The 13032-nt window shown below is 46.2% G+C and overlaps 1 protein-coding gene across 5 annotated transcripts in view; it reads right to left on the bottom strand.

Moving 5' to 3' along the window:
- Nucleotides 1–349: 349 nt before the first annotated feature.
- ptc (protein patched) overlaps nt 350–13032 on the bottom strand; it is a 53055-nt gene continuing 40372 nt past the window's right edge. For 3 of the 5 annotated variants that reach the window (XM_011155250.3, XM_011155247.3, XM_011155249.3), the window contains 6 exons: nt 7991–8398; nt 6915–7556; nt 5461–6657; nt 4218–4706; nt 3919–4042; nt 350–2975 (listed from right to left, as the gene is read on the bottom strand). In XM_011155250.3, the coding sequence (XP_011153552.1) occupies nt 2833–2975; nt 3919–4042; nt 4218–4706; nt 5461–6657; nt 6915–7556; nt 7991–8398 (3003 nt within the window). In that variant the 3' untranslated portion in view covers nt 350–2832. The remainder of the gene's footprint in view (nt 2976–3918; nt 4043–4217; nt 4707–5460; nt 6658–6914; nt 7557–7990; nt 8399–13032) is intronic. The other 2 variants (XM_011155248.3, XM_011155251.3) reach the window with 1 other exon arrangement.

The raw sequence follows: 13032 nt of genomic DNA, 5'->3' as shown, positions 1-13032 counted from the left end.
TCATAGAGAAATGTCGAATCTTTCAGTGTCGCCAGATTGTAACACTTGTACTAATCATTTAACTTATTACTAAAGCCACCCATTGCCAGGGACCAGAACTATTATTCAATCTCCTAACAATATCGTGATGGTAGTAAACGCGCACCACAGTCGTTTTTTTAGTACAATGTTACTATATTTACAAAAGATGGGATTATAAATGGTACAAGTAATCACTCCTACACACGATACATGAAAAGTAATTACGTACAAGAGAGAAATGTTTCCGAGTAATAGAGTCATGATGCAATTTATACGTATATTAGAGGTATATTGACTATTCTTTTCCCTTCCGAGCTTATACAGAATATACTTTATACAATGTGCAAAAAAAGCCGCCGCGTGGCACGGACACGCGCGTCCCGTCGCATTAATTAAATACTAACAGCTAAGGTGTCGCATATGTATACAAAATTGACTCTGCACTTTTTTCTACATGTATGCATGCGCGTACACGCGTATACGCACACATATACAACGAAAAGAGACCTCCTCTGTCCTATATCATACAGAATTTCACGAGAGTCACACCTTACGACAAATGCTCGGCGCAGCGATTATTGTACACTCGTTTGCACGACGGCTCGCCGCCCACCTAGGACTTCGATACTCGCTCGGGTCTGACATCATCCGGATGTCTGATTGTTCGGATAGCGGATAAAATGCGACGCTTCGGACAGCCGAAGCACCGAATCCGCTGAACCGGATCCAAGTTCGCAGCAGAGTCGGCCAAAACAGGCGCGTTCGCAGCGCTCTCAATTCGCTCGCGACAATTCGACAACTGATGTGAAGCAACACTTCTCATCACCGCATCATCATACTCGGTTATTGCGCTTGGATAATTATTTCAGGTAATTTTGTTGTTGAATCGATTCGTCCTTTTATCTTTTTTTTTGAGCAAGTCCCACTTTGGATTAGAGTTTGATTTTTTATTACAGTCCGACTTGGATCCGAATAATTCAGATCATGCAAACAGCGCGACTTTGAGTTTCCGGATTGGAACCAATCTCGGCTATCTGGTTGAATACCCGAGTGCTTGGCAGCGCCGGCGGTTTGTATGTTCTTCCCGATCAAGTTGAACGGTAATTAGTTATTGCACGAATCCGAGTGATGATATATGACATTGCAACCGCGCGAAGGATTCGGGAGAGAAAGTGTTAGGGTCGGTTGTTCCAACTTCTTAAGTTAACCGATAGTTAACCGATAGTTAAATCACATGTTTGCCTTTGTTTTTTCCTTCAACCTAGACAAAGACAGATATGTGATTTAATTATCAGTCAACTTACCAAGAAGTTGGAGCAACCGGCTGTTGGTTCTTCAGCCGTCAGGTAAGATAGTGAAAGGCCAGCACTTGCATCGCCATTCGATTTCGGTCGGAGCCGATCACCACGCAATCGCAGCGGGAGAGCAGCGTTTCGAAGTCGCGTGCGTTTCGCGCGTAAACTTGTCGCGCAAACGAGTGTATGGCGTCACGTAGTACGATGTATGTTACAACTTTATACACATTAGAGGTATGAATGTGAGAATAGGAATAGATACTTCGTTAAATTAAGTACCGTCTCGCGTACGTGATAAGGATACTCTGCTCCGACATAAATAATATGTTTTTTTTTTCCTTTTTTACAACTCGTCGTCGTCGTCGTCGTGTGTGCGCGCGCGCGCGAAAGAGAGAGAGAGAGAGTGGTGGGTAAGATTGCAACGCGCAGAGATATCGAGAGCTCGCACAACACCCGCACAACAGTGAAATGCTGAGAAATATTACAATAAATAATAAATAAATCTTAGAGATTCGGTATCGCATTCGTAGACATATACACACTGCACGTACGTTATACAATATGATAAACGTAGAAAATAAATAGTGATATCTGAGAGAGGAAAGAAAGTTCCTTCGATTCTCGCTTCGCGATGAAGCGTCGTCGTCGTCATCGTCGTCGTCTTCTTCTCAGGATCTCGCGATTACATTTAGGAGACACGTCGCGTTCCTTATTAGTGGCAGTAACCTTTAGCTTTCTAGTTAAATGCTACCTACGGCAGGTATGTACAGTTGGGTGAACGCTTCTCTTCTCGTGTTCGGCGGACGTTTTACGGATACTACCACGACGAACAACGAACACACTGGGCACTTCGGTGTCTCGTTTTCAGAAACGCAGGCTAACCGCCCGCCTTCGTGAACGAAGTACGAGAGAACCACGTGGAATCCTCTTGCGCGCCTCTAGGTAAGTGTATAATCGAATGTGAAATTCACCCTGTCTTTATTACGGTGTAAAGCGCCAATTTAAATAAATTTATCTAGAACAAATTACTAAATTGGGATCTGTTGAACTTTACCGCACGCGTTGTCGCTCCCGCTCATCTCCGCTAAGCGCGTTCCAACGTGTTTAGCGGAGCTTCACGGTCGGAACGATTCTGCTTTCGCAGCAGAGCGTCCGAAAAGATGAGGAGCCGAGAGTATCGTGATCGGAAGAGGTACGCGGAGATAAGCTAAAACGCGCGAGATGAGGATGTTTCCTCAACGGCAGTTCTCACATAGCGCGAGGACGCATCGGCAGGGTCGCGTGTGTGCTGCTGTAATACTTTTCGTCCTTAAGGTCCGAGCAAGACAAGCGTGTTGCGTCGTTCACTCGAGAGGAAGAAGCGGTCGTCGGGTGAGAAGAGAGAAGGAGGAAGGAGAAGAGGGTCGGGGACGGTGAGGGGAATGGAGAACCTATTACCTATCCTAGTCAGCCTTCTGTGTGTTCCCGCTTTGCGTGGTACTTGAGCAGTAGCTGCCGGTCTCCCCGGTACTTGTTGTTAGTGTTTTGGGTTAGAGTCCGTATCCGGTTCAGGACTGGAGCTGGAAGACTCCCCAGCATTGACGTTCGCGTTGCAGCGCGAGCTCCTTCGGCTGCTGGTGCCCGTGTGCCGGCATTTTTCACTACGATCCACTCCACCTACAACAATTTCACGGGAAATTAACACATTTCACGGTTCGCACCGATCCGAGAGACAAAGAGCTGCTGCCGCTACAAAGAAGATCGAGGCCGATGCCGATCATGATGTATTCTCTGGGAGTAACAGCGCTTGAAATGCGGCAGCAAGATGCGGTAGCTTTCTTCCCTCCCAGCAAGTCACAGAGATTAATGGCCCATTACGGAGAAAACAAAAAAAGAAAAAAAAACAAAAACAAAAAAAAACATCGTCAGTCAAATTGAAGCAACTTGAAGGAGATTAACCTTTTTTCCGCGATACTCCGACTCTACCGTGTATCGAAGTTTTTTACATTTTTTAAGTCGAATTTTTTACGGCTTCTAGATGCCTGCCGCAGCCATATTGGACAGTGACGTTGGACGTTGAGGCGAGAAATAACACGCTGAATATTCCTGCGTGCCAATTCCGAATAAAAAGATATCTAAGATATGATACTTGAAGTCGTACTGGAGCTCGCTTGTACTAAAACGTTTCTAACACTATCGGTCTCTCATGATAATCAAGCAACAAGCATAAAATGATACTGTGATACGAGGCTAGTCATGCGCATGCGCAATCGTTCCGCGTGGCCACCCTCATATTACGATCATTTTACGCCTGTTGACTGACTCTCGCGGCGAGGCGGCAGGAGCGCCTGCCTCAACTCACACACATTGCCGACAAAGGCATAACGAAGCGTGTCGCTGCGAATAAATACTGAAGAAAAGAGGAAAAGACAACGTCTCGTCAACGGCTGACAGGCGGCGTCGCATTCGAATTCGTCCTTGAAGGGTTTAAATCCAAGCAACACGACGTGTATCTCTCTACGTCCTCACTCTATCTGACCGCGTGACGGCATGCGTGTTAGAAAAGCGCAATCTCGCGGATTAATCTCACATCTCACGTAGAAAATCGGCTTTGCATACTCACTGGTCAGCGGTGTGTGAACCTCGACCTTAATATTCGCCGTCGCGGTGACCTTAGTGGTGATGTGCGACGTGGACGGAACCGGCGACGTTTGACTAGACCCACTCGTGTCCGATCCGCTACAGTTCTGTTAGTCGAAAAGACAAAGGAGAACACGCTCTCGTTAGTCATGCTCGAATAGAAAAAAAAGGGGAGAGAAGCCGCGACGTTACACGCAGCTTCTTCCGGGCAACAGTCCTCCATGCGGATCGGCAAATCGATCGCACTCGTCCGCCAATCGAACTACCGCCGCTGACACACACCTGATTGCCGCACGTAGACGTGGTCTCCACCTTCACCTCCGGCTGGACGATGATGCAGGACTCCTGCGTGCTGTGCCACGAGTTGGGCTCCTCGGTGATGGTCGTGAGCGACGGCTCGGCGTGCAGCCGGGCGTTATCGATCCTGTGCGACCGCCTGGGCGGCGCAGGTGGCTTGGACCTCCTGACGACCGGCGACGGCGGCGGCGTCGGCGTGGATATGCGGTCCGGATGGTCGTTCGGCACCACCTCCGCCGACGGCCCGATCAGCGACAGCAGAATCGGGAAGAAGAAGATCCCGTTGACCAGGCCGATGCCGATCAGGCAGAGCAGCACGAGGAAGAAGTAATTCACTATGAAGTCGAACTCTGAGAAGGCGAGCATCGACACCGCGAGCAGCGTGGTGAGCGCGCCGTGGATCACGGGCGCGTACATGTGCTCCAGAGCCAAGCGCATCCTGCGGTCCCTGCTGCCCACGCTGGTGACGAAACTCTGGAAAGGATTCGTTCAGTGAGGACACGTGCTGGGAATTGGAAGTTACACGGACGCGCGAGAAAGAAATTACATGAAATTGAAAGTTACATCAAACACATGGGGAATAACAACCTTTACACAAGTTTTCACCAGTTGATACCAAGAATCCTATTTTTATGTTGGCATCTTCCGGTACTACGCAGCAACCAAAGAGAGAAAATAAAATGTAAGATATGAAATAGGCTCCTCAAGTTCTACGTGTGAAATATAATTAATTGTACTTGAAAACTCAGCCAATGGAGAGTCGACAAGATGAAAGATACATGCGTCTCGAATTACAATTTATCTATTCTCAGTAATTCAATCATCGGTCAACCGGTCGACGTCACGATTATCGGCAGAGAGAGAGAGAGAGAGAGAGAGAGAGAGAGAGAGAGAGAGAGGGAGAGGGAGAGGGAGAGAGAGAGGGAGAGGGAGAGGGAGAGGGAGAGGGAGAGGGAGAGGGAGAGGGAGAGGGAGAGGGAGAGGGAGAGGGAGAGGGAGAGGGAGAGGGAGAGGGAGAGGGAGAGGGAGAGGGAGAGGAGAGAGAGAGAGAGAGAGAGAGAGAGAGAGAGAGAGAGAGAGAGAGAGAGAGAGAGAGAGAGAGAGAGAGAGAGAGAGAGAGAGAGAGCAGCTCGATGAGCCACACTGGTTGTTGATTTTATCTACGGAAACCTCTAATGACAAGTCAATTTAACCAACGAAAAGCCCTCGTGAACGTGCACACACTCACTAGGCAAATGTGCACCGTGAAGTGAACAGCGATGCCCACGCTGACCACCAGTAGTACGGCCGGCACAGCGCTCAGCTTAATGTCGCACAGGCCCATAATGCCCAACAGCTGCAGAACAACGGCAGCCAAAGAGGAACCGACCATCAGGGCGGCCCACAGGTTCAACAACAGCACGCCAATCACCACCACGCTCGCACCCAGCGCGGCTAGGAGAGCGAAGCCCAAGCAGCTCCTCAGATCCATGTACTGCTCCCAGAAGAGGAATGGTATGCCGGACGGGAAGTTGGGTAAGCCGCGCTCTTCGAACTTCCGGCAGAGATTGCGCACGCTGGCGATCAGGTCGGTGATCTCCTGCGTGTCGGTGAGCTTGTGCAGGTAGAACGGCATCTGCGCGTACGTGAGCGGCATGCTCTTCGGGATCTTGAGCTCATGGTCGTTGGTGTAGAACCACTGACGGGGCTCGGGCCGAAGGTTCGCCTGGGAGGCGCCGTAGGCGATCGCGTCGTTGGACGCCCAGGCGCTCAGGTAATTGTAGAAGGCGCGCGGGTTGATGATGCCGTCGGAGTCGACGAGGCGCACCTGTGTGATCAGCGTCTTGTCGATGGGGTTGTCCACGTAGCCGGTCTGCACGAGCAGCTTGTACGCCAGGATCGCCTCGTCGCTGGCGTTCTGGTACCAGCGCTCCTGTGTGATGCAGCCGCTGCTGTAGTCCTTGTCGAAGGCCGTCTGCAGACCCTTGAGCCAGTCGCGGAAGAGGCCGAGCCAGAACTCCGGTAGGCCGCCGTTGTCGTTCTTGATGACGTTCTTGATCCTCACGAACGCGTCGTGGTACTCGTACAGCAGCCGCTGGTTGTTCGGGTACTCAAAGTCCCGCCCGGTCACCGCGTACATGTTGTAGAAACCAAAGTGCTTCGCCTGAGCGGCCAGGAACGCGTACTCGTTTGAGTTCTGCGGCACCAGGTCGGTTAGGTCGAGGCCGTCGCGCACGCGCAACGCTTGCCACATGCTGCCGGCCAACACGGCCGCTAAGACCAACATGCCGAACACCTTGGTGGCCGGTCTGCTGATGAAGGGCGCGTAATACCTCGCCGCGAGTTGCGTCAGCGAGAAGCTCAGGCAGTCGTCCTGCGAACAGCCGGTCAGCGCGTCTTCCTCGGTGCATTGCTTGTCCAACTCCACGTCGATGCTTCCACCTATCTGTAGCAGACGAGCGACAAGGGGGTGCTTGAGAAGCGTGGAATTCATACTCGTCGGACTCGACATTGAAAGATATTCATTAAGGTATTACGAATTTCGCTAGAAAGTTATCCGACAGCGGAAACGTAAAGAGCGGAAAGTTTCGTTCGAAGTTGAAGAGATTCACTTTTGCCGCGCGTTCGGAAAGCTACACCAATCGCCAAAGTCGCCGAGTTCTCGTCAAACTTTCGAGATAGTACACATGACGTTATCCTTACCCAGGACTCGTTCTGTGTGCTTTGCGACGTTAGGATCTGCGTGCAGGTCTCCCGTCGCTCAGGCGGTATCGCCCTGGTGACAGTCTGCTTGGCCATGCCGTTATTCGTGGAGTATCTGTTCTTGGCGGAGTTGGGCGCCGCCGGGAGGCAGCAGCAGAGAATGTCCGCCCGTCCGGAGCGCCTACGGCGCAGATCCAGGCTGACCATCGCGGGGAACACCAGCAGCATGGCGGCCAAATTGAACAGCAGCAGGATACCAGCCTGCAGGCAGAAGACTCGCAGAGCCGGGATCGGGATTAATGCCGCCGCGAAGAAGGCGGAGACATTGCTGAGGCCCGTCAGCAACACCGACAGGCCGGTTCTCTTCAGGACCACTCCGGTCTGCTCGCCACTGGGCACTTCGTTCACCGACAGCTCGGCGTACGTGTGTGTCAGCAGGAACATGTCGTGCACGCCCAGGCCGAGCGCGAGAAACGGCACTATTTGCGTCGTCGCGGCGTTGAACGGAATTCCCAGGAGCGCGCAGAAGCCCAGCCCGGCGGCCACCGTGGCGCAGACCAGCATCACGCCGGCGATCGCCACCCCGGCCTGCGAGCGCACCGGATCCTTCCAACGAAGGAGCGCTACTCCCGCGTACACTAGCTGGAAGGAGAGAGAAATGTGTATGTAATTATTACCTGCTATAATTACCTGCAGATCTTGAGATTGTTCTCAATTTATTTTATTAATATTAATATTGCATTTCTCTAATAAAGTTGCGAAGATTAATTTTATCTTAAAATAAAATGAAATTATTAAAATCATTATCAAACCAAATACTATTATTAAAATAAAAAAAAACAATTGTAATAAAATAATTACATGTGCACACACACACACACACACACACACACACACACACACACGTAATTATTTTCCTCGACCAAATTAATTTAATTCTTTATTAATCTACTAATTTATTTAATTTAATTTGTTGAAGTAACAATAATTATTTTACTAGATATATTATACCTTGGATATTTCCGACCTACAAATTTGCATAATAACTAATTAATCAATTGCAAGAATGGTCCTACCATGAGCACGCATCCGATGACGATCTTCATAACAGACACCTCGCTGTACTTCCCGAGTATGTCGTTCATCGTAGTCGTGCTGAAGGCATACAGATTGTAGGGAGTCGATCCATTGGCATCCAGCACCTTCTTCACCTCGTTGCTGAACGCTCGCTGCCACGTCTCCAGCACCTGGGCGGCCTTCTCCTGCGACCAATCTATGTGATGAACCTTGTAGGTGTTCGCCAGGAAATCGTACAGCTCCCGTTCTCCCATCAACTGCACCACAGTCTGCAAGGCGGCCGCCCGAGTCAAGTGGCCAGTTTTATTGTGCTTCGCGCCGCCGACCACCAGCTCTTCGGGCCAGTGCATGTACTTAGCGGCGAATCCATAGCAGCCCCCTGTCAGTTCAGCTCCTACGTCGGGTACCTGTCGAAGAGAAGGAGTGACGAAGTTGAAAATCGGATGAAATCCGGACCGGATCAGGTCCAGGCGAAGTTGATGAGCGAATGGAGTCCAAAAGTAAAAGGACTACTTGGACAAACTAAGGGCAACCAAGTAACAACATCAACAACGCAAGCCTTATGATCGATAATAAGATCCCAAAACCTTGTTGTTTGTTCAGCTGTCGCATTTTCCTTCACGCGATTAGGCAATGGAACGTCCATTTTCACTCGAGTAAAAATCACGAGAGAAAGCAGCTAATCTCATCACCTTGTCAACAGTTCGACACAAAAAGGTCACTTTACTTTTCGACCTCTTCTTGTATATGAGAGCCAATTATATCGCCGTTTCGTCTTCACGCGTGACTTTCATTTTGGACGACAACGTGGAACGATAAATATCGTAGCTACGCTATTATCGCGGCGATAATAAGACAACGATTTCCTGCGTGGAAAAAAGTGGGATAAGAAAGCCGCCCCCTATCTACCTCTCTCTCTCTCTCTCTCTCTCTCTCTCTCTCTCTCTCTCTCTCTCTCTCTCTCTCTCTCTCTCTCACTCTCTCTATCCGTCACCTCAGCGATCGTCGCCTCTCACCCTTCCGCGCATTTTGTTTTTCACCCGTGAGTTTTTCAAGCGTGACCAAAGGCAGAACCGTGTCAAGTCACGCCAGGAATTCCAGCGGCAAAGAATTATTACAGGTGGTTCGAGCGACGTTCTTTCTTACGGGGTAGCCGAGGGTGTCGTAGACCCCACAGCGAGAGATTTTATGGGGCTCTATATAAAAGAGCACACCGGCCCCCGTGACTCCGGGCTTTGAATCTAACCACTTGAGGCACTGTCCTTTATATCGCGCGAGGATAAACGAGAAATCCCCGCGGCGCAATGAGGAATAGAACGGCTCATCGGCGGGATTATTGTTACGGGCGTATATCTCGGGCGAATCTTTCGGTTTCCGCTTACTGCGTCGTTACGTTAAACGCGTAAACGTCGCGGAGAGGAGGATCGATCGAATGCGCGCGATAAAGCCGCGCCGCGGCTGCTATTCATTTCAATCGCGTAAGGTAAACGTCCCAGTAACCGGACGTTGAAGCGTCGGTCGTCACAAAAAATACAATATAATATTAAGAATAGTTTTGACATAAATATTTGCATTTATTATTCGAAAACTCAAGATTCCCTTAAGTAGAGAAGAATTGTTCACTCAAAGAACTCAAAGAAAAATATTCTATTTGTAAGGTGATTCTTCTCATAGTCTCATATTCTAAGCGAAACCTTTTACAGAAAAAGGATTCCTCTTTCGATAAAGCGATTCGAAAGTGAAGCATTTATCGAAAATTTATTAGATATTATTCTAACTGTTTTCCTCTTGTTTCAAGAGGATTTTCTCTTATAATTTTCTCAATTAATTTCTCTCTTATATGAAGAGGAATATGTTGATTTGAATGTCGGTTTCTTTTGTTCAGTCATGCTCTACCTCCAGACATAAACAAAAAAATAACACGCAAATTGGAACGCTTTTTAAAAAGAATATGTTTGTTGCTGTAAAATATAACGAAGATAACTTAGCCATATTTGGTCAAATACAATTTATAATCTATTGCAAGAAGTTGAATAATATATTCTTTCTTTTAACTATGTTTTATACAATTGGTTATGATGAACATCTTTGTAGCTCACGAAGTTCATAACAAAACTGATTGAAAATTTATTTGTTATGATGATCTTATTTCATTCGTGCTTACTTATTGTAGAACTGGAGCCGGAAGTACATATATATATATATATATATTACTTTTCGCTATACATTATAACAATTTTTTTCAAATTAACTTAGTATAACCAATGAGAATAAAGTACAGAAAGAATAAATAATAACCCTTTTAAAAAAAGATTAAATAATCTGTGTATAAGAGGAAATTTATGTTAAAATCAATCAGATTTGCATTATATATGTAACATATGATCTCTCTAACTTTAAGAATATAATGTGTTTATAATATTTTCCTCTTAATCTTAGAGGAATCCTCTTGAGGCCATATGTAAGAATAAAATTTTCTCTAAAATTTAGATGACTCCGCTTGTTTTGAAATTACTTTTTTTTTTGGGTGTTTAAACCAATGTATATGTCTATTATTAATGAAATTCTTATACAAGTAATGAAGCGCATTAATGTAGCAGTGACCGGGCAGTTGAAACAGGTTGCAGTCCAATGTTCGGATATAATTTGTTCCAGTGTCTGACCGCAATTTGAAAATTAGCATGTGCTAACGGGAAATAATATAAATCTAGATGCTATCTCTTAATGCATTTATTAACGATTGACCTTCATTTTGCCAAACTATAGGTGCATATTTATTTAATTAATTTTTATTTTAACACAAAATCATCAAATTGGCTATATCTTTTTCCAACTAATCGTCAATATATTGTAGTTTCTTTCTCACATTAATTATTACTTTCATTTATTATTGTTAAAATAAGTAGTAAATATCTTTTTTTCAAAGTGATCGGACACTGGGACGCTTATCTTAATGATGAAACAGATAAAACGGCGGATGCCGCCGCGCGGGCATAGAAAACTCGAACTACGCAAAGTGAGCGAAACGTTCAGCGCTATCAGCGCGTAAGAACAAGATCAGCCGAGAGGAAAATCTACAAAATAAACGAAGCGACGAATGCTAGGAGCGCAGACCATGAGAAAGAAGGTGAGCAAAAAGAAAGGATCCCAAGTCGCAAGACATTCCGACAAGTCCAATCGAGTCGAAGGCACGTCACACTGAACATCGCTGCATCAGAAGCGTACAGGCCCAGGTATATAACGCAAAGCCATACCAAATAAAGCCACCGCCGCGATCGAGCGCGCGCGATCCCCGATTGCACGCGTGATTCAAATCGGACGCCTCGCACCTGGCCCGGCTTGTGATGTAATTCCACGAACGAGCCCGTAGAATACAATCGGGTCACGCTGGCCGCGCTTTTCGCGCTTCTGCGAGCGACGCGGTGAATCTAAGGAGACGAAAGGGCGGCGGCGGCAGCAGCCCCGCCCCCGTCGCTGGAAGAAAGGCCACTTGAAACGCATCTGGTGGAGAAATTTTTCATCGGACAATATATCACCTTCCTCTCGCGCAGTCTCGGCGAGAACGAGTCGATATCTCCTACTCGATACGAATGAAACTTCCAAATCAACCGATTCAAGTATGGAAGTTACTAACAAAGAAGAAAAATAACACAAAAGGGAAATATCTATTTTACGGCTCTGATAATTCAACGGGGCAGATTGTGCTGTATTCACTAAGAGTTAAAAAAGAAATAAATAAATAATTGAACAGTGACATAGAACTCGGCTTGCAAGAACCGCTGTTGCGTTGCTGCGTCGAGCAATAATTAGCTTCCTCGATTGCAAACGCGATACATCTTCGGGTAGCAGCGATTATTTTGCCGAAAGAAAAAGTCACGCGCTTGAACATCCCAGAGACTCACTACGGCTTTCGTTAAAGTTCCTACAAAGAGAAGCGTTTTACAATCTTGCCGCCGCTGATTGCACAATTCCGGTACCCGTTCCAGAATCAAACTGCCGATCAGCTCGGCCCGCCACACTCCGAAAACCACACTCTCAATATTTCGAGACTTGCGTACGTGCCGTCGCGTGGCCACTGAGCGCGTGTACCTGTTTGCGAAAATAGGCGTGAGAGAGCGGGAGAGAGAGAGAGAGAGGGGGAGGGAGAGAGAAAGGGAAAGAAAGAGAAGAAAGCCGAGGCGAGCGGCTCGTCAATGTTAATGCACAAACGCACACGCAAAAAAAGTGTTCTATTTGTAAAGTGATTTTTCCCATAGCCTCATGTTCTAAGCGAAACGTTTTACAGAAAAAGGATTCCTCTTTCGATAAAGCGATTAAAGTGAAGTAACCATTCATCTAAAATTGATCAGATATTATTCTAACTGTTTTCCTCTTATACCAATTAATTTTTCTCCTATATGAAGATAAATATGTTGATTTGTTCAGTCTTGCTCTACTTTCAGACATGAACGAAAAAATAACCATCCGTTCATGGGCCAGAATATTTAGAACGCTTTTTAAAAAAAGTATGTGTGTTGCTGTAACACATAACGAAGGTAATTTTTATCCATATTTGGTCAAGTGCAGTTTGTAATCTATCGCGAGAAGTTGAATAATATATTCTTTCTTTTAAAACTGTGTTTTATACAAAAAACATGGTTATGATGGACATCTTTGTAGCTACGAAATAACAAAACTGATTGGAAACTTATTTGTTATGATGATCTTGTTTCATTCGTGCCTATTTATTGCAGAAGCCAGAAGTACATTTATATATATATATATATATTATTTTTCGCTATATACATTATAATAATTTTTTCAAATTAACCAGTAAAACCAGTAAGAATAAAGTAAAACAATAAGAACAATAAAAAAAGATTAAATAATCTGAGGTATATTTATATTAAGAGGAAATTTATATTAAAATCAATAAGATTTGCATTATACACATAACATACAATCCCTCTAGCTACAAGAATAACGTATTTATTAGAGATGTGCGAACTATTCGAATTCGAATCGAATCGAATCGAATCTAATGTAATTCGATTCGATTCGA

Source organism: Harpegnathos saltator, unplaced genomic scaffold, assembly GCF_003227715.2.
Source record: "Harpegnathos saltator strain DR-91 unplaced genomic scaffold, Hsal_v8.6 scaffold810, whole genome shotgun sequence".
In the NCBI taxonomy this organism is placed as follows: domain Eukaryota; kingdom Metazoa; phylum Arthropoda; class Insecta; order Hymenoptera; family Formicidae; genus Harpegnathos; species Harpegnathos saltator.
This window is presented reverse-complemented; position numbering and strand designations above follow the sequence as displayed.